The 20,310-nt window shown below is 34.4% G+C and overlaps 1 protein-coding gene across 3 annotated transcripts; it reads left to right on the top strand.

The window, feature by feature from the left end:
* The first annotated feature begins 1,954 nt into the window (after positions 1–1,954).
* On the top strand, positions 1,955–8,458 carry LOC147384201 (UPF0481 protein At3g47200-like). 3 transcript variants are annotated; one of them, XM_086426860.1, is made up of 4 exons: positions 1,988–2,059; positions 3,834–3,881; positions 3,973–4,110; positions 6,956–8,458. In XM_086426860.1, exons 3-4 carry the CDS (start codon positions 4,037–4,039, stop codon positions 8,256–8,258), a joined length of 1,377 nt encoding a protein of 458 aa, XP_086282986.1. In that variant the 5' UTR covers positions 1,988–2,059; positions 3,834–3,881; positions 3,973–4,036; the 3' UTR covers positions 8,259–8,458. The 3 variants fall into 3 exon arrangements, with proteins under 3 accessions (XP_086282988.1, XP_086282986.1, XP_086282987.1); XM_086426861.1 differs by having other exon boundaries at positions 2,011–2,059; positions 3,985–4,110; XM_086426862.1 differs by lacking the exons at positions 3,834–3,881; positions 3,973–4,110 and having other exon boundaries at positions 1,955–2,059.
* Positions 8,459–20,310: the final 11,852 nt, after the last annotated feature.

Raw genomic sequence — 20,310 nt, forward strand, 5'->3', positions numbered from 1 at the left:
AACTCCATCCCTAATAAATCTCAACGAAATCAATCTAACATTATCTTAATCTCAATAGATATGATAGAGTATACCATAGTACAGCATATTACAATGCAACATAACTAATTACTCCGATACTATAGATATGATTTAGTTTCTATAAAACCCTATCAGGGTTGCTATAATTTTTATCGAAGAGAATCAATAATATCTCATTCTTCTATATGGTAGCAGAGCATAGTCTCTTTTGAGAGACCAATCTAGCAAATCCACCTTCTATTGTCGACGGTGACAACATTATCGGTAGGCTTCCATTCATTAGATATTTTTTTCATGAATAAAATCTCCAATTCCTATTCTACAATTTCCTTCTCCTTAGTAGTCTTTATTTTTTTTTTCACTTATAATCTCAATCGAGATATAATTATCAAGTCATGTTATCCAATCAAATGCTTTTGGGAGAGATCATATGATCTGATTTACTGATCATCGACTTTGACAGATCCCATGATGATCAAGATGAGATAGTGGTGGCTTTACAAGTAGTCAATGACCCTCGAAAACATGATGGATACTCGTTGGCAACACCAAGCATTTAATAATTACAATCTTAAGGAATTTGATATTAATCAATCATGCATTCTTTATTCAAAGGAACATGTAATTGTAGAAGGGTATTAGAATAATTAATTATGTTGCATTGTAATATGGTATACTATTATACATTGTATGATATCTATTGGGATTAATATAAGGTTAGATTGATTTGGTTGGGATTTATTAGGGATGGAGTTTATTTCTAGATATGATTTGGTTTCTATAAAATCCTGTTAGGGTTGTTGTAATTTTTCTCTAGGAGAATCAATAATATCTCATTCTTCTATAGGTTGAGATATTAATTCTTTTCTAATATAGCTCTCTCTCATCCATTGAAATTGTGCTACAAGGTGCCACATGAACCGTGTGTTATAGAGGATCCGATTCCTTAAAGTTTGGCAACACTTTGATGAATTTACGCACACTTGATGTGATGAGTCAAAATAAAATTATTTATGTTATAATACAAATATAAATTAAATATATTAAAATGGTTATAAAAAAAAATTAAAATATATTAAAATAAATGAATTGTTTTTCTTCATCATAAAAATGTGTACATTTAACTGGATTGGGTGTATTATTTAGCACTAATACCCTCTATAATGAGGAACTTGAAGATAAAGAACTAAGGATTTTCATTAATGGAGGATGAGAATTATGTATTGAAGATAAGAAGGTTTAAGATAATAATAATAAAAAATTATTTTGCATCGGATTTATTGGTAGGAACCAAACATATAGTAAAACAATTCTACGAAATTTTCAAAAAATTAGTAAAATTCTCTGAATAAGGGAATAGCCAATTAAATTAATGAATCATTCAATAATATATGAAAATATGATGATATTTTTACCCTTCACCCTTAAAAAAAATTATTTTTTCAACATTCAAATCACAAAAACAAAATGGGGGGTGGGGGTTAGGGAGATTGAAGATGATGGTTTTGGTAATAAGCCCAAAAACATCATTTGTATATTCCTTAAATTTTCTATGTAACTTTCTTGAATTTATTCAAGTAAAACCGATCGAGTTGAACCCTTGCTTAATAATTATCCCAACCTATCTGTTATACTATGATACCAAACCAAGCAACAGTAAATTTCGCACAACATTTGCTTCATGTACGGCTTCCCAACTCCCATGCTGAGTGTAAATTTTGGAAAAAATAAAGAATGTTATTCACGTGTGTATAAACCTTTTGGTGGGTAGGGAGGAGAGAACAAGATATTATTTATTTACAAGAAACGAGGTCAGCCATAGCTGTTTGTACTATATTATCTTGTTATCTACAAAAACCCTAAAAAGCTCACATCTTTTGAAATTCAAATCATTTGGTTTCGATTACGTTTGTTTTGGTCTGTTTGGGGAAGAACTCAGGATTTAGGTTTTTATAAAATAATTGAGGGAAATGGAGCATTCAAATGTGGGCAACTCAGATTCGAACAGTAACGGGTCTGGATCTGGATCCGGTGCTTGGTAAGCTAATTTCCGTTTTTAGATTCCTATGGCTATTTGTAAAATGGAGCATCGTTTGAGGCTTACAATTTTATCTCAAGTCCTGTCCAAATCGTTCAAGGCTGAGACGAATATCCAATGTGAATCGTTTCTCACACGTTTGTTTCATAACCGAGATGACTCGGGTCACATATTTACAATTTGGGCCGTATGTAAAATTTGGCCGAGTCAATTTGGGCCGTCAGTTTACTCGGCTGAGCTGAGGCCATGACATCTAGGTTCTTGGATGAGCCACTATGTTAGGCGATTCACAATGATTTTCTCTAGCTTGATTGTCTCTGGTCTTGGATGAGTCAGTGTGATGAGCCATTCAGTGACTTGAATACACATGGATGTCTAACAAGCAGAGACAAGTTAAAAACTTGTGAGTCAAATCGGACGAGTCAAATTAAAATTTTAATACCTAAAATACCCTTGATTTTATTTAATATTTATTTTTTATTATATTATTTGGAGAAGTAGAAGATGATAGATTATTGGGTAGAAAACCGTTTTAAGATTAAAAATCAGAGTTTTTTTTTATTTTTATTTTTTAAGGTCCAATGACAGACTAAGATAAGGTAGAATAAGTTGAAGAGCTTGAATGTGATTTTTAGAAGAGTCGTGCTGGGGTGACACAGGATTTACTGTGATTCTCACAATTCTTATGTGGACATGCATACATAATCATAGATGGTTTTTACTCGTATTGCGAGAAAACACATCTATGGTTATGCGCTCAACCCACGTCAGACTTGTGAGAATATCTATAAATACTTTGTCATTTCAACATTTTCCATTTTAGAACTATGGTACCTTGTGTATCTCAAGGTAAATGATCTATGGTTCTATGAAAAAGGTGTTGTGTGTGTGTGTGAGAGAGAGAGAGAGAGAGAGAGAGAGAGAGGGAGGAGTCACATTATCAAGACTCTAAAGTAAATATTCCTACATGCCAAGAATAACCTTATGATTATTGACATATAATTAGATTTTTAAGATAATAATCAACCTTATGATTATGACGCCTAACTAGATTTTTAAATAAATTTTTAATAGGAATAAAAAATGTGTGGTGTGGATACTAGAAGAATTAACTTATGAGTCGTATTGGAGTAACATTGAAATTGAAATTACTTCACACATTGGTGTGCATAGAATTATAGATGCTTCTCACTCATATCTCAATGAAAAGTATCTATGATTCTGTACCCAAGTCAGCAATGTTTAGAACGATGTAAATTTTAATATTACTTGCGAATCATAGATATCTTAAGTTAATTCTTCTAGTATCCACACCACACATTTTTTATTTCTATCAAAAATCCAAATCCAAACAAATGGATAATGATATCAAGATATCTTATCCCAATGTGACTCCTCTCTCTCTCTCTCTCTCTGTCTCTCTCTCTCACACACACACAAAACACCTTTTTCATAGAAGAATAGATCATTTACCTTGGGATACACAAGCAGCCCAGTCCCACCACACATTTGTTGGATTTTGATTCAGGATAAGTATCCATGGTTCTGTACCCAGGTCAGCAATGTTTTAAATAAGTTTTTATTAGGAATAAAAAATGTGTGGTGTGGGTCCTAGATTTGGAACTGTTACTTCAGCATTTTCCTTAAATTATCAACATGCCTTGAATCAAAATCCAACAAATGGATCATGATATCAGGATATCTTATCTCGAATCTTTTGTTTTGTTTTGTTTGATCACTTTAGTCAATACTTAAATCAATCAATATTTGACAGGTGTACAAACTCTGAATAGGGCACCGGATATTTTTCACTACTAACCATGTAAGACTCGTTTGCATCTTTAAGAGGTCATCATTATAAAAACCTAAGAGACTCGCATCTTTCGACATTGAAATCATTTGGTGCTTATTAGTGTTTGTTTTAGTATCTCTGGGGAAGAAGTCACGACTTACGGGTTCTATAATACATTAAGAGAAATGGAGCATTTAAATGTTGGCAGCCCAGATCCAAACACAAATGGGTGTGGATTTGGATCTGGATCTGATGCTTGGTAAGTTATTTTCCTTGTGGACTTATTTTAACGTCAAGCTAAGGATGTCAATGGGTTGATTTTAGTTGGATTCCTAAAAGAGTAGGAATTAAAATTGTTCAATTTTATTGGTTTTGGTTTTTGTTGGTTCTGGTCTCAATTCTCAAACTTATGGGATGGTAACAAAATATGACTGCAACCTAGGCAGGTTGGAGGGTCAAACCCGGTTCAACCCAAGTTGCAGAACCCTCAACCCGAGTTCAACTCAATCCGATCATCGAGTTAAAGGTCATTTATCCAAGCTCAACTCGAGATTGAACTTCTAAAATTGAGTTAAGCACAATTAGCTCAACTTACATAATTTTTGGTAGATTGGACAGGTTGGACTCATTGATGAAGTCTATTTCATTTTGATCAACATATAAATTTTGTTTTATATCTTAAAAAAGAAATACAATATAAAAAATAAAATCATTAGTATATAAATTTGCATAAAACCTCTAGATCCATAAATTTTTATGTTATAATTTTTTCTCATAGTTTTACAAACATATTTAAGAAGAGAAAATTAATAAATTTTTAATAAATAAATAAAAATATTTATATGTAAATATATAGCATGGAGTTTGGGTTGATTAGGGTTGCCCGGAGCCTCAACCCGAATCCAATTCAGGTTGAGATTTCCTAACCCAGGCTCAACACATTTTTCATATAACTCAACCTGGGCTCGCCCATCTGTTGGGTTGAGCCCAAGTTGAGTTCAGGGTTAGCCCGCCCAACTTGCAGCCCTAGAAAAAAATCATAGAATACTCTTTTTCTTAAATCATTTAATTATTTGTTTTTATCGATTTCAATTTGGAATCAATTCAGTTCCAAGTCCAATAAAAAGGGATCCAAAACCAAGGTTTCCAATTCCAGATAAATGGGTACCTATTGACAACTCACCTCATGCACAAGGTTTTTCTTCTTGTTATTTGTTCTTTGAACATCCCTAGGGAATATCCTCCCATCTCAGACATTGATTCAAAGGGTCTCAATAATATGAAAACATAGGGGCTTCTCAAATATTTAACAAACTATAAATAGATGTGTAAAACCCAAAAAAGTTTAACACTGTCACATGAAGGTATCTAAAATATTCACCTGAACATACCAGGGTGCCTAAAATCAATGAAAAGAATTTTGGGGGAGGGGCAAAATGTAGAAATTGTGGAGTGAGAGGAAACAACCCCATTCAAAATAGAGGGGCATCTCAAATATTAAGGCAAAAGGGGGTCTACAAATTCCAAAAAAGTTGTGGAGGGGGGCAATTGCCTTCCTTAGCTCTGCCCTGGGATCAAGGGATAACTATTAGTTCTAATGTTTTTAACAATTCCATTCGGCTGTCATTTATTTTTCAATGTTTTTTTTACAACATCACTGGATGCAATTAGATTGTGTAAAATGGATTTGCATAATTGCCCTCCCTAACCACTACATGAAAATTGAAATTTTGATGAGAAAATTCGAAGCCGATTCGACGGCTTAGAACCGTTGAATTTCTCCCATCCTCCATTAATTTGAAAGTTTCGACTCATCAAAAAAAAAAGTTTGACAATGAAAAATATGACATCTTAGTCTGTCGAATTTTATGAAATTTAACGGCCTTGGATCGTTGAATATGACCTTTTTTTTTCATATTGTGGGCTTTTTGCCCTTGGGACCAAGGAATAACTATTTGTTACAATGTTTTTTTTACAATACCATTCGACTGTCGTTTATTCTTTCAATGTTTTTTTACAACTCCACCAAATGCAGTTGGATCTTGTAAAATGGATTTGCGTCCAAGCAATGTCAACAATGTTGTAATAAATAGTTGTCCTCTGATCCCCTGTAAGATGTGGAATACTTACAACTACAAATACATATATATATATATGGAAATGTTCAGCACCCTAAGTTTTACCACACATTTTAACAAACGTTTTTTGTCCTACATGGGTTAGAAGTTTTGGAATGGGCTGATTTTAGGTGAGGATGATCTCTATGATTAGAAGATCATCCTCCCCAAAAATCAGCTCATTCCGAAATGTTTAACCCCATGTTTACAAGTTGAAAAATCGTAGACCGTCCATTTTTTGTAAACCATTTTTGAGGGGATTAGAAGTTTTGGAATGAGTTGATTTTTGGTGAGGATGATCTCCTCACCATAGAGATCATCCTCACCAAAAATCAGCCCATTCCAAAACTTCTAACCCATGTAGGACAAAACACGTTTGTTAAAGTGTGTGGTAAAGTTTAGGGTGCTGAACGGACCCATATATATATATATAGGGCGGTTGAAAGGTCACATGTAAAAACATATGAAAAAACAATGGCTTTTCAAAATATGGGTTAGAGGTTTTGGATTGAGCTGAGTTTTTGCAAGGATGGTCACTATGATGAGAAGATCATCCTCACAAAAAATCAGCTCAATCAGAAACTTCTAAATCCATCAAAAGTGATTTACAAATTATTGACAAAAATTAGCAAAAAATCAGCGATCTACATTCTAAATAACTTTTAATGGGGTTAGAAGTTTCAGATTAGACTGATTTTTTTTAGGATGATCTTCCCATCATAGAGATCATCCTCAACAAAAATCAGCTCAATCCAAAATTTCTAACCCATATTTTGAAAATTTATAATTGTTACATTGTTTTTACATATGTTTTCTCATGTCCCTTGAACCTGACCCTATATATATATATATATATATATATATATCATCTAATCGGGCTGAGTTCCTAATCCAAGTCGGCAAGTTTACTAGTTGGTTGCAACCAAATTAATGATATTTAAATTGAAACTCAGCGAGTTAATTAGAGTCATTTATCTTTTGTGTCAGTCCTTGTAGCATTATAACAATCACAGAAGATGAATCCCAAAGTGATCGACGGACTAGTATGAAGCCTCGAATCCCAAAGGTTCCACAGGTACTGCGAGATATCGAAGACCACAACAAATGCTTTGATCCTGTGGTGTTGTCAATTGGCCCTTATCACCATGGAAAACCCGATTTCAAGACGGTACAAGATCTCAAGATTGCGTGCGCTAAACAATTTGTCTCAGGTTGTGATCTTAATAACTTCTGCTGCATGGTTAAAAAAGTGGCTACTACAGCCAAGGATTACTATGATTGGTCCACGATTGAGCAGAGGTCCAACGAAGAGTTCGCAAGGATGATGTTCCTTGATGGTTGCTTTATTCTGCATTTCATCGATTGTTGCATAAATGGAATAGATAGCGAGTTGTACGAACATATAAATATTCTGTCTCTCATATGGAGAGATTTGTTCTTGCTTGAGAACCAACTCCCATATGTAGTTCTCGAGGCATTGATAATGAGCTTCAAAGACACTGAAAAATGGGAAAAATGGCAAAAATGGCAAAAAATGGTCGAGAAATGGATCAATGCCAGAGTTAGTCCCCAAGACTATTATTCTAGTGAGGATTGTGCTGAAAACCATGGTCAACAACATCTTCATCAATCTATCGAGGTTGAGGGAGATGATCAACAACAACCGCTTCATCTTCTTGACCTTCTTTGGAAAAAAGTGGCTGGTTCTCGTGATGATGGTCAGACATCTAACCAATCTTTTTTGATATGGAGATCATACCCTTCAATCAATGAGCTTATAGCGGTGGGAATTAATATCAAGAGGAGTAATACAAGTTGTTTAAATAACATTCATTTTCGACCTACCATGTTTGGTGGAGAGTTGTTACTTCCTCAAATGGTCATTGGTAACTATACCAGAGAAAAGTTTCTCAACTTGGTTGCCTATGAGAGGGGCAAAGATACATATTATTTTCCAGTTAGTTCTTACCTCTATTTCATGGATACACTCATTGATGATGCCGATGACGTGAAGAAGCTGCGGTCCAAGCGAATATTATACAATTGTCTTGGCACCAACGAGCAAGTGGCCGATATCTTCAACAAATTGGCTGTTGGATTGGTACCGAATCCTGATGCTTATCCAGAAGTTATAAGGGGCATTCATGAATATTACAAAAGCAAAATGAAGGTTTCCATTGGAGAATTTGTGCACTCTCATTTTAGTGGTCGCTGGTCTATTATAGCTACCATTGCTGCAGTCATTACTATCCTCCTAACTTTCTTTCAAACCATATCCTCACTGTTATGAGTTAATTAGTAATTTTTATCTTTAATTAGTAGGATTGATGTGAATGATTAAGCTCTCCTAGATGTTTGTAGCCCAGATTTTCATAGGGTACTAAAACTAAAGGTATTTAAAAGTGATGTAGAGAAAGTGCTTGTTTGAGATTTAAGGGTTTCCCTTTGTTCTCTTCTTTGAAATCTAAGGTGTCTCCCCTTGTTACTGTCTCTTTCTTATAACATATAAAATTTTTGCTTTCTTAGTAAAAAAAAAGAAAAACTCCTATGGAATTCCTTATGTAGTTCTTTTAGAATATTTTCTTTACTGCCATTTCCTTCTCTTAGCAGCAATCAAGTGCTTTGGTTGTAAGCCTATAATTCAGTTGGTCGACCGATATGCTACAATGCTCAACCATTAAATCATGGATACAAGCATAAATTACCTTTAATATGTATCTTTTAGCATTTGAAACATGCATTTGTTATTATTTTATGTTACGGCTGAATTTGGTAAGCAAGGACATCCAAATTCATATTTTCTACATAAATTAATCTTCAAAATCTCTAATAACCACTGAACACAAATTTCTAAATTAAGCAAATTCCCATAATCCATAACATGGTACTTGTTACATGCAAATCAAATTCAATAAAGTTGGAAACAAGAGAGAAAGAGAAAACAAGGAGAGGGAATAATGAGGACAGATAGCAGCTCAAAGTAAGCTAGTAATAAGAATAGCTTTATCGTGAAGATCTCACCTGCTAACTTCATTAAACACCTAAATTGTTAGGATCCTTACTTTAGTTTTCTATTTTGTTTAGTTTCCTAGTTATATTAGTTTTGTAATTCATTTAGCATTATTTTTGAGAGTTTCCATTTTAAGTTTATTAGGAGTTTAGTATGTGTCTAATTAGGATTTAGAGTTGAATTAGGAATATTGCCATTGTAGCCAAATTAACAAGTTAACTCTCTATACATAGGAGGATAGTTTTCATTATTGAATAAGCAATAATAATAAATTATCTCCCTCTTATTAGAAGCTCTACTTCTTCGTAGTCTCTCATTCTCTTCTAGTTATTGTTCTTCTTGGTCTAAGAACCCCTAACATCTGGTATCAGAGCATCTCTCTTGGTCTTCACTATGACGGTTAAGGAGCTAGAAGTTCAAGTTCAATCTCTCACCCAATGATTAAAGAAATTTCTGAGATATTGAATCGGATTCGAATTAATGACTTGCCAACAGATACCACCTAAGCCACAATTGGAGATACAAGACCGTCCAAATGAAGGTGAGGCTATAATTCAAAGCCGCATCATACGTATCGATTTTTCGTTGTTTAACAGAGATGATCCACATGTTGAATTTTTTGTGTGGAGCAATATCAAAAAGGCACTAACATCATGAATGAATAGATGGTGACCTTGGCATCGACTCATCTTATGGGAGATGCGATTCCATGGTACCAATGGTTAGAACGCACTTTAGGCGGATTGAATTGGACACAATTTACTCAGTCATTGTGTACATGATTTGGCTCATTAGATTAGAACGTTCCTAGTGGAACACTTTCCAAGTTGCGTCAAATAGGAACAATCAGTTTGCATGACAAACTACGAGTAGGAGTTCAAATATGAAAATCTATTACCCTTATATAAGCTTTTGAACTAAAAAAATTGCAAAAAGAAGTTGTACCTGTTTCAATAGTAAAGCCAATCTCTCGAGTGAACTCCAACCGTTTAGTCCTTCTACTTGCTCCTATTGGACAAAAAACATTTGAACCCACAACATCATTACTTGGGCTAGTTCCTTATGGGATTCCTTATATTCAACCACTTTCCCCTACAAAGCAAGCAAACCGACGAGCCAAGGGTCTTTGTTTCAATTATGAGGATCAACTAAAACCGGGGCATCATTGCAAAAAACCTTAACTACTCATTCTAGAGGTCGATATTCCTTTCTTTGAGAATCATGTAGACTCACCTAAGGACGATGTTGTTATCAAAGTTTTTCTGACTTGAGAACAAGTCATTTCGAAGTGGGAGGGGATGTTAGAATCCTTATTTTAGTTTCCAATATTATTTAGTTTCCTAGTTATATTAGTTTTTTAATTATTTTAGTATTATTTTAGAAAGTTTCTATTTTAACTTTATTAGGAGTTTAGTATGAATCTAATTTGGATTTAGAGTTTAATTAGGAGTTGCTATTGTAACCAAATTGCAAGTTAACCTATAGGAAGGCAGTTTTCATTATTGAATAAGCAATAACAATAAATTATCCCCTTCTTGTCAGAAACTCTTTTTCTTCTTAATCTCCCATTCCCTTCTACTTCTTCTTCATCTTGCTCTAAGAACCCGAACATATAAGATTTATAGTTTTATTAAGAGTTGCTATTATAGCCAAATTGCAAGTTATATATATTGGAGGGCAGTTTTCATTATTAAATAAGCTATTACAAAAAATTATCTCCCTCTTGTCGAAAATTTTTTTTCTTCTTAATCTCTCATTATCTTCTAGTTTTTCTTGGTCTTGATCTAAGAAACCCAACATAAACCTTACAATTATATTAATTTTATATACAAGAATCAAGAGTCCGTGGGTGCGGATCCGCTTTTTTTTTTTTGGGAGTCACAATCTAATTTTATAGTCTAGGAACTGAAACATGACTTTAAATGGATAAAAAATACTGAACTACAAAAAAATAGGTCTGGGGATCACGCTACAGGATTGGAAGGTGTTAGGCGTCAATCCCGCTTGGCAAATATCGGTCTCTACTTTTCTTAAAAATTTTACATTGTAAGAAGAAACAACTTAAAAATTAAAATAAAAAATATTATCTTCTTTACCTAGGTGATTGCGACGATTGATTCCCTTAAAAACTGGTAGAGAGCATTCTTCATGTGAATTTTCCCGTTTTTGTCTCCGTCGCTAGATCTATTTTCGATCTCCCAGATGAGATTTTTTTCTTTTAGATTTGAATATTTTATGACTTTTCGGAGTGTTTTAAAAATTTCTGGATGTTTTTAGGTAAAAACAACAAGATTTGGGTGTTAGGTATGAACTTGGGACATTAAATTTAGGATTTTAGAAAGTTTTGGGAGAGTTTTTGGTCTTTCTTTCCTATGATTTTTCTTGACCTTCGAATTTTGATGGTGGAGACCCCTTTTTAAATAGCTTTTGGGAGATTAGGATTTGGGATTAAGTCACTTAGAGATAAGATTAAGTTGTTTTAGTTAGGGTTTAATTTGACCTAATATGGGTGTGCGCGACAAGCCATTTTGCTGATATTTAAGTGTTGGGCTTGGGTTTAATTAATATTTTCTTTTCTATGGGTGCCTATTCATCCAGGAGGGTTGTCTTCAAGAAAACACCTATTTTCTTTTTGGTTTTTGGGTTGTCCCTCAAGAGACACATTTTTTTTTCCAAGAGACATGATGTTTTTTAAAACCTTGTATTTTCAAGAAACACCATGTCTCTTACCTTTTTATAAATAGGTCTTTTCAATCTTAAATTTTTCATTCAATTTTTTTTTTCTCTTATCACCTATTTTAACTTGCATTCTAAATTTCTTATCTGCATTTTTTTAGAGTACAAACTTAGCGTTCGATTCGCTAGACATATAGATTGAAGTGTTGCCTCTACACATGTGATTGTTGTATCTTGGGAGACAATTGTTCATTGATCCGTGGGTGCCAAATTGCGGGAATGAAATTGTCTTAAGGACATTGTGTTCAACACAAGCTCGATTAATCTTTATTTTGTTTGCTTTTTGGGTATCTACCGATTAACAATCTTAAGATAATTTTGGTATTTTTTTATATTCTATTTTCTCAGATTAAAAAAAATGAATCACCAAGAAAAACCTAAGAAATTTAATGGCTTGGATTTCAAGCGTTGGCAGTAGAAAATGTTATTTTATTTGACAACACTAACGAAATTCCTTTAAGAAGATGCTCCTGTTCTTAAAGAAAACGAATCAAATAGCACAACTGTTGTTGCTATTGAAACATGAAAACATTCTGATTTCCTATGTTGGAATTATATCCTTAATGGATTAGATAACATCATGTATAATGTATATAGTCCAATCGCCACTACAAAAGAACTGTGAGAATCCTTAGACAAAAAATATAAGACAGAAGATGCTGAACAAAAAAAAAATTGTAGTTGGCAGATTCTTAGATTATAAAATGTTGGATTCCAAAATAGTAATAATTGAATCCTTTCTAATGGCATCGGTAATTGAAAAATTATCACCATCTTAGAAAGATTTCAAAAATTATTTGAAGCACAAATATAAAGAGATGACGCTCGAAGACTTGATAGTGTAGTTAAGGATTGATGAAGATAACAGAATGAGTGAGAAATGGATTAAGAATAACTACTTTGAGTCTAAGGCCAATGTGGTAGAAAATAATTTTTACTAGGAAAGGTTCAAAGTCACAAGCTACTTATCCTGATGAAGTATATTTCCTATTTATACTCTCAATGTTTTGTTTTGTTTTATCGTCATTTAGTTGTCGTCATTTTCTTTCATGTGAGGGATTGTTGGAAACATTTATAGAATTTTTTAGATTTTATTAATCAAGTGGGTCTATTTGAGTTATGATTTAAGTGGGTCCCACACTTTATTTGGGGTGAGACCACTTGAGAACTTATTTTTCTTTTTGTAGAAAATAATTTCATTTATGTAGTTGTCAAAAATCATTTTTGAGTGAATTAGAAATCGGCTCTAAACAACCCCTACTAGCCATGGTTTGTTATATGTGGTTTGTAGAACTATTGAGTTTGTGAATGAAACTCTTTAGTCCTACATCAGATAGGAATAAGAAATTTATCTAGTTCTTATATAAAACTTCTCACACATGCACAAAACGCGTATGAGCTCAAGAAGAATTTAAACTATTGGTCCAAAAAATTCTTAATACATGTGCGTGCACACGATGCGTACGCTGGGGGGTGTAAATTTTGATAATTTGGTTTCACGTGGGTGTATGCGACGGGCACTTTTGCTGATATTTTAATGTTGGGCTTGGGCTTGGGCTTGGGCTTGGGCTTAATTTAGATTTTCTTTTGAAGGAGCGCACCCCTTAATTCCTATCACGTTTTCCATGGGTCCTTATTCATCCAGGAAGGTTGCCTTTAAGAAGACACCTATTTTCTTTTTGGTCTTTGGGTTGTCTATTAAGAGACACCTTTCCTTTTATAAGAGACATGATGTCTCTTAAAACCTTGTATTTTCAAGAGACACTATGTCTCTTACCTTTCTATAAATAGGTCATTTCAACCCTATTTTTTTCATTCAAATTTTTTTTTTCTTCTCTCCTATTTTAACTTGCATTCTAAATTTATCGTTTACATTTCTTGAGAGTACAAACTTAGCGTTCGGTTCGTTAGACGTGTAGATTGAAGTACTGCATCTGCACATGTGATCATTGTATCTTAGGAGACAATTATTCATTGATCCGTGATCACTAAATTGCGGGAATGAAATTGTTTTAAGGACATTGTGTTCAACAAAAGCCTCGATCAATCTTTATTTTGTTCGCTTCTCGGGTATTTACCAATTAACACTAATACCCTCTATAATGAGGAACTTGAAGATAAAGAACTAAGGATTTCCATTAATAAAAGATGAGAATTATGTATTGAAGATAAGAAGGTTTAAGATAATAATAATAAAAAAATTATTTTGCATCGGATTTACTAGTAGGAGCCAAACATAGTAAAACAATTCTACAAAATTTTCAAAAAATTAGTAAAATTCTCTGAAAAAGGGACTAGTCAATTAAATCAATGAATCATTCAATAATATATGAAAATATGTTGATATTTTTACCCTTCACCCTTAAAAAAAATTATTTTTTCAACATTCAAATCACAAAAACAAAATGGGGGTGGGGGTTAATAATTATCTCAACTTTCTTGAATTTATTCAAATAAAACCGAGTTGAACCCTTGCTTTATAATTATCTCAAGCGAACTGTTATACTATGATACCAAACTAAGCAACAGTAAATTTTGCACAACATTTGCTTCATTTGCGGCTTCCCAACTCCCAAGCTGAGTGTAAATTTTGGAAAAAATAAAAAAAGTTATTCACGTGTGTATAAACCTTTTGGTAGGTAGGGAGGAGAGCACAAGATATTATTTATTTACAACAAACGAGGTGAGCCATAGCTGCCTGTACTATATTATCTTGTGTTTCATCCACAAAAACCCTAATAAGCTCACATCTTTTGAAATTCGAATCATTTGGTTCGATTACGTTTGTTTTGGTCTGTTTGGGGGAAAAACCCAGGATTTAGGGTTTTTATAATATAATTGAGGGAAATGGAGCATTCAAATGGGGGCAACTCAGATCCGAACACTAACGGGTCTGGATCTGGATCCGGTGCTTGGTAAGCTAATTTCCTTTTTACATTTCTTAGCTATTTGTAAAATGGAGCATTGCTAGGGAGTATACTCCAATCTCAGCCTTTGAGGCTTCCTATTTTATCTCATGGATTCAAATCTCGTTCAAGATTGAGATGACTCACCCGAGTCATGTCCAAATCGTTTAAGGCTGAGACGAATATCCAATGTGAATCGTTTCTCACTCATTTGTTTCACAACCGAGATGACTCGGGTCACATATTTACAATTTGGGCCGTATGTAAAATTTGGCCGAGTCAATTTGGGCCGTCAGTTAACTCGGCTGAGCTGAGGCCAAGACATCTCAGTTCTTGGATGAGCCACTGTGTTAGGCGATTCACAATGATTTTCTCTAGCTTGATTGCCTCTGGTCTTGGATGAGTCAGTGTGATGAGCAATTCAGTGACTTGAGTACACATGGATGTCTAACAAGGAGAGACAAGTTAAAAACTTGTGAGTCAAATCAGACGAGTCAAATTAAAATTTTAATACCTAGAATGCCCTTGACTTTATTTAATATTTATTTTTTATTATATTATTTGGAGAAGTAAAAGATGATAGATTATTGGGTAGGTTGAAGCCAATGAATTAAAGATAAGGTTGATGAGGTTTAATAAATATTAAACTGTCTTATGTATACACTTATTGATAATGCCGATGACGACATGAAGGAGTTGTGGTCCAAGAGAATATTGTACAGTTGGCATGGTAAAAACGAACAAGTGGTCGATCTCTTCAACAAATTGGGTGTTGGATTGGTGCCGGATCATCATGCCTATGCAGAAGTTATGAGGGGTATTGATAAATATTATGAAAGCAAAATAAGGGTATCAATTGGTGAATTCGTGCACACTCATTTTAGGGGTCCCTGGTCCATTATAGCTACCATTGCTGCAGGTTTTACTATCCTCCTAACTTGCATTCAAACCATCTCCTCACTCTTAAACTAATTAATAATTTTCTTTTGATTAGTGAAATTAATGTGAATTATTAAGCTCTCATAGATCTTTATAGCCTTTTTTTCCTTAATGTACTGAAACTTTAGCCATTTTACTCTCTAGTAATTAATGAGAGTGTCCCACGTGAAGCAGAGAATGCATTTGTTGGAGATTTTTGTAATCTTTGTTGTCTCCCCTTGGTACTGTACTTTTTATGACATAGAATCCATGCTTTCTTAGGAAAAAAACACAGAAAAACAAAATCTTATGGAATTCCTTATGTAATTCTTTTAGAATATTGCCTTTACCACAACCTTCTCCTTCTCTTAGCAGCAATCAACTCCATGGGTTGTAAACTTGTAATTCAACTGGTCGATTGTGCGCTACAATGCTCACCTATGAGATCATGAATTTAAGAATAAGTTACCTTTGTTTGTATCTTCTAGCATAAGAAACGTGCATTCCTTTTTATTTTAAGATGAGGCTGAAATTGGTCGGTAAAGACAACCAAATCCATATTTTCTATTTAAATTAATCTTCACAGTCGTTATAACCTCTAAACTCAAAATTTGAAATTAAGCACTTTGTCATTATCCCTGACATAGTACTTCTACTTTAGGTTTTGTTTTCCGACCAGCTGGTGGAGCACTATCGTGCAAGAGCATGAAGCAGTCTGTTATAGCTTCATCTGCAATGAATAAAAATTGTTTCCCATCCATCCTGGTGCAGCTGGCATGAATTCCAAGATGCCGAAAGGGGCACCTTTTAAATGCATGAATTTTCAAAAACACTGTTAGTCGGCATAAGAAGATTGCACCAGCAGCGTTTCGGGGTCTGGGACCTAGGAACCCCATGTGCACTTACAAGCATATAGAATAAATCAGATTTATAACTGTAGATAGAAGTAATTGCATCTAATATAAGACAACTCTTGCTCTACCTTCGTGTGCCGTATTTCTGATATGTGCGCACAAGTACTAGAGTAAAGATCATATGTGATGAGAAAATCAAATCACCACAACCATAATGCACACCCTTGCGTACTGCACATAAATAACAAAACAATGAATGTAAAAAAAAAAAATTGTAATTTTTTGAATTCTGTGCCAAAGCCAAACAAATAAAAATAGTCACTTACAATTAATTATAAACACTTCCAGTACCATCTCTGGAGGAGGTAGTGTGGCAAGTTACGAACCCTGCATGAAGCAACAAGAAGTATTCAATTTTTAAAATTCGCTTTGAACCAAGATTTACATGGAAAACATAATAAACAAATAGCTAAACAGGACAACATCTAGGAAATCTAGAGGACAAAAAATGACAAGCTTAACGACAAGTCATGGATTACATAGCAAAACCATGAACATTAAACAAGTTTTACCTCATGTCAGTGATAGTTTGGGCCAGGAAGCTGAGTAGAATAAAATGTGATAATTCGGAGAGTTTGAGAAGCCTGCAGGAAGCACAGTTATCATAAAAGGACTTGTTAGACTGACATTGAAGACAAAGGTGGGAGCATATATTTACAATACAATTCTCAAATATGTCTTACAAATAACACGACCAGATAGATCGATCACTATGGATAAGGGCCAAAGACATTAAATTCATTTCAGTGATTATATTTGGCTGAAATGGTTTGAATCACTACAAAAAAATTGCAAAATAGAAACAGAAGTTTAAAACGGCATTAAGCTGTTTATTAAAAAACGGTATTAAATCGTTTTAATTTTGAAAATCGTTTTATTCGTATTTTCGACAACCTAATGTCCGTCTCACTCAGTTGGAACGAACCTGTCTCTCTCTCAGTTGCTCCACGAACGAACTCACTCTCTGTCTGTTTATCAATCGAACTCTCGATCACATCTTGCTCTCTCAGTCGCTTTCTCATTCTCTCTCTCTCGATCGAACTCTCGATTTCATTCTCTCTCTTAGTCGCTCTCTCAGTCTCTCTCTCTCGATTGTACTCTCGATCTCAGTCTTTCTCTCAGCAGTTCCCTCAGTCTCTCCCTCGATCGATTTACTGATCTGATCTCTCTCTCTCTCAGTTGCTCCCTCAATCGACCTCTCGATCTCATCTCTCTTGCTCAGTCGCTCCCTCGATCGACCTCTCGATCTCATCTCTCTTGCTCATCACCTCACGAGACAAGCCATGAATCATCGCGACTTCGGGCTAGGTACTCTCTCTAATCCCTCTTGTATTAGGGTTTTTTATTTGATATCTTCGGATTTGGATTGACGATTTAGATTTTTAGATGTGATTAAACACAGTTTTATTAATTCAATTATCTCACAGTTCTGATTTACAATGGATTCAATCTTAGATCTATTGACCTTATTTTGATGTTTCTGCACATATGTAATTTCTAGATCATCCTTCTTAAATTGACCAAGAACTCTTACCGAGTGTGATAATAGTTCCTATATTTGCACTGTCCCATACTTAAAATTCTTGTGTTTGTGTGATTCTCTGTTCTCTCATGGTAAGGTCACCATTCTAAGTGAGGTTTTCTTTATGTTTAGGAAGCCTTATCTAAGTGTGTATGTGCTCTCTCCAAGATTTGTCTTATGATCTTGAAGGGCCTTATATAAATAATGATGAATGCACGCAGTCTTGGTACGTAGTTGGAATCTGTGATATACATGTATACATCACAAGGAGAAAAATCAGAAGAGCTTGCTTGCTTGCAAACTCTTCGACGGAATCTTTCACTATTATTTTTACTGACTTTATGAAATTTACATTTTTTACTATCTTGGGGTAACCTAGCTAGAAGAGAGTATGTTTGAATTTCAACAAGAACAATTTTCAGTTACAAGTTGAAGGTAGAGCATTAGGAGTTACGGGAAAATCTAATCAAAGAACAATAAAAAAAATCCCGAAAAATATGATTCATTTGTTAACAAATAACAAGAACGGATGACATGATGTGGATTGTTATAGTAAAAAAATAAAAGTCGTGTTGGGGTGACACAAGCGGAGACACAAAGGTGACAAAATGATGTGGTGTTGTGAACATTACCGTAGATGCTTTTCTGCGAGACACAAAGGTACTCCTGTATTCTTGTTTATATGATAATCAGAGTAAATAGATTCTTTGTTTGTTTAAATCCTTGAGTTCTTTTTTGGAAGCTTTAATGTATCTACCCTAAGTTTTTTCCTTCCAAGTGGAGATATATGTTTTTCAGATAATCCTTAATAATGCTCATCCTCCAAAACCTCGACATTAGAGCATGTTTGTTTGCAATAGGGATTCTAGTTGAGTTTGATATACAAACAACTAATGTAGGTATTCTAAGAACTAAATAAACAATACTTCTAGTAGAGTTGTGCATAGTATTTTGAGAATTTATTATTTATAAGAACTCTAGTTATCTTACTTTTAAGGTATTTTGGTTCCTTTCTATTTGTGTAGGTCATTGAGGCCGATGTCGAACCTAGTGATCTATGTACTTGTCATGAGGATGCCCGATGGTTGGTTTCTGCAAACGATGCTCTTTCAAGGTATTTATTTTTGTGATTGCTTTTAGATTTAAAGTTGAAGTTTTGGAACGGTTTTTAGCCGTTCCAAATCCTTAGATCAAGAACGGCTTATAGCCGTTTATTTTCATTAATGACACCTCGATTAGAGACGGTCTGTGAACCGTTTTAAACTGTATTAGGAACGGTTATAAACCGTTCCTAATTTCCATTTTTGTTGTAGTGAATGCCTTTTATGTCCTCGACCATAGCACTTCCCAGAGGAATAATGAAGTCTGGATTAAACAAATCAACCTTTCCTAGGCAGGCTCGGGGGCCCCTTGACCAAGTATTTGGTGGATTGCACCCAAGAATTTAGGCTGGAAAAGCAACCTGATTAAGTAATCAAATATAGGCATTTGTCCCACTATATTTCTAATTATCACAAAAACTCAACATGTGGGATAGAAACATGAGCTCAAGACAGAACAGGCAGGTGATTCTTCACGTGTTTATTGCTCCTCTTGTGTGAGTTAAGAAAGCACTGAAATATCTAAAATGTAACTCGGATTATAACCAACTCCACAAATAAAAAGCAGCAGTAATACTAGACACCGCAATTACTATTAGAAATGCTAGGGTCTTGCGCCATACTGGAACTGTGTAGATTTTTTTTGCTTTAAAGAATATGTTAGTTTGGTGATTCACAAACTAGTAGCTGCCATGTGTGACTAACAGTTAAGTTAGTTTTATGAGGTAGCTGAATTGATTGTGAAGTTAGTTAAGTTCCTTTTCTTGTTCTTGATGGATTAAGGACAGGCTGTTTTCTTCTATTGTATTCTCATTCTCTTGATCTATAAGAGGGTCTTATATGTATTATTGTGACTATCAAATTTCATATGAGAACTTTGGGTGTAAAAGGGTTTTGGGAAGTGAGGTTTTCTGAGTATGTTTCAAGGTTCTTGCTCTAAGAGTCCTGTTTGGCCACTGAGAAAGTCTGTAACAGAGATGTGTGTGAGAATTGTACTGCTTGAGGGTGTATTATCTTAGTTCTTGATAGTGGATTGGTGGTGTTAAGCCTCCCGGGGACATAAGATTCCAGTTTCGGATCCGCACCTCCTAAAACCTTGCTGTGTTGCATGTTCTAGTTTTCTTTACTTGAGTAGTTCTGTATTGATTGAATTCTCATGTGGGGATTGGTTTTAATCCAACAAACTGGTATCAAAGCTTGGTCAAGGATTCAATCAAGAAAATATCAACAACTAAG

This window comes from Akebia trifoliata, chromosome 15, assembly GCF_017979445.1.
Source record: "Akebia trifoliata isolate Shusen 1 chromosome 15, ASM1797944v1, whole genome shotgun sequence".
Taxonomy (NCBI): Eukaryota; Viridiplantae; Streptophyta; class Magnoliopsida; order Ranunculales; family Lardizabalaceae; genus Akebia; species Akebia trifoliata.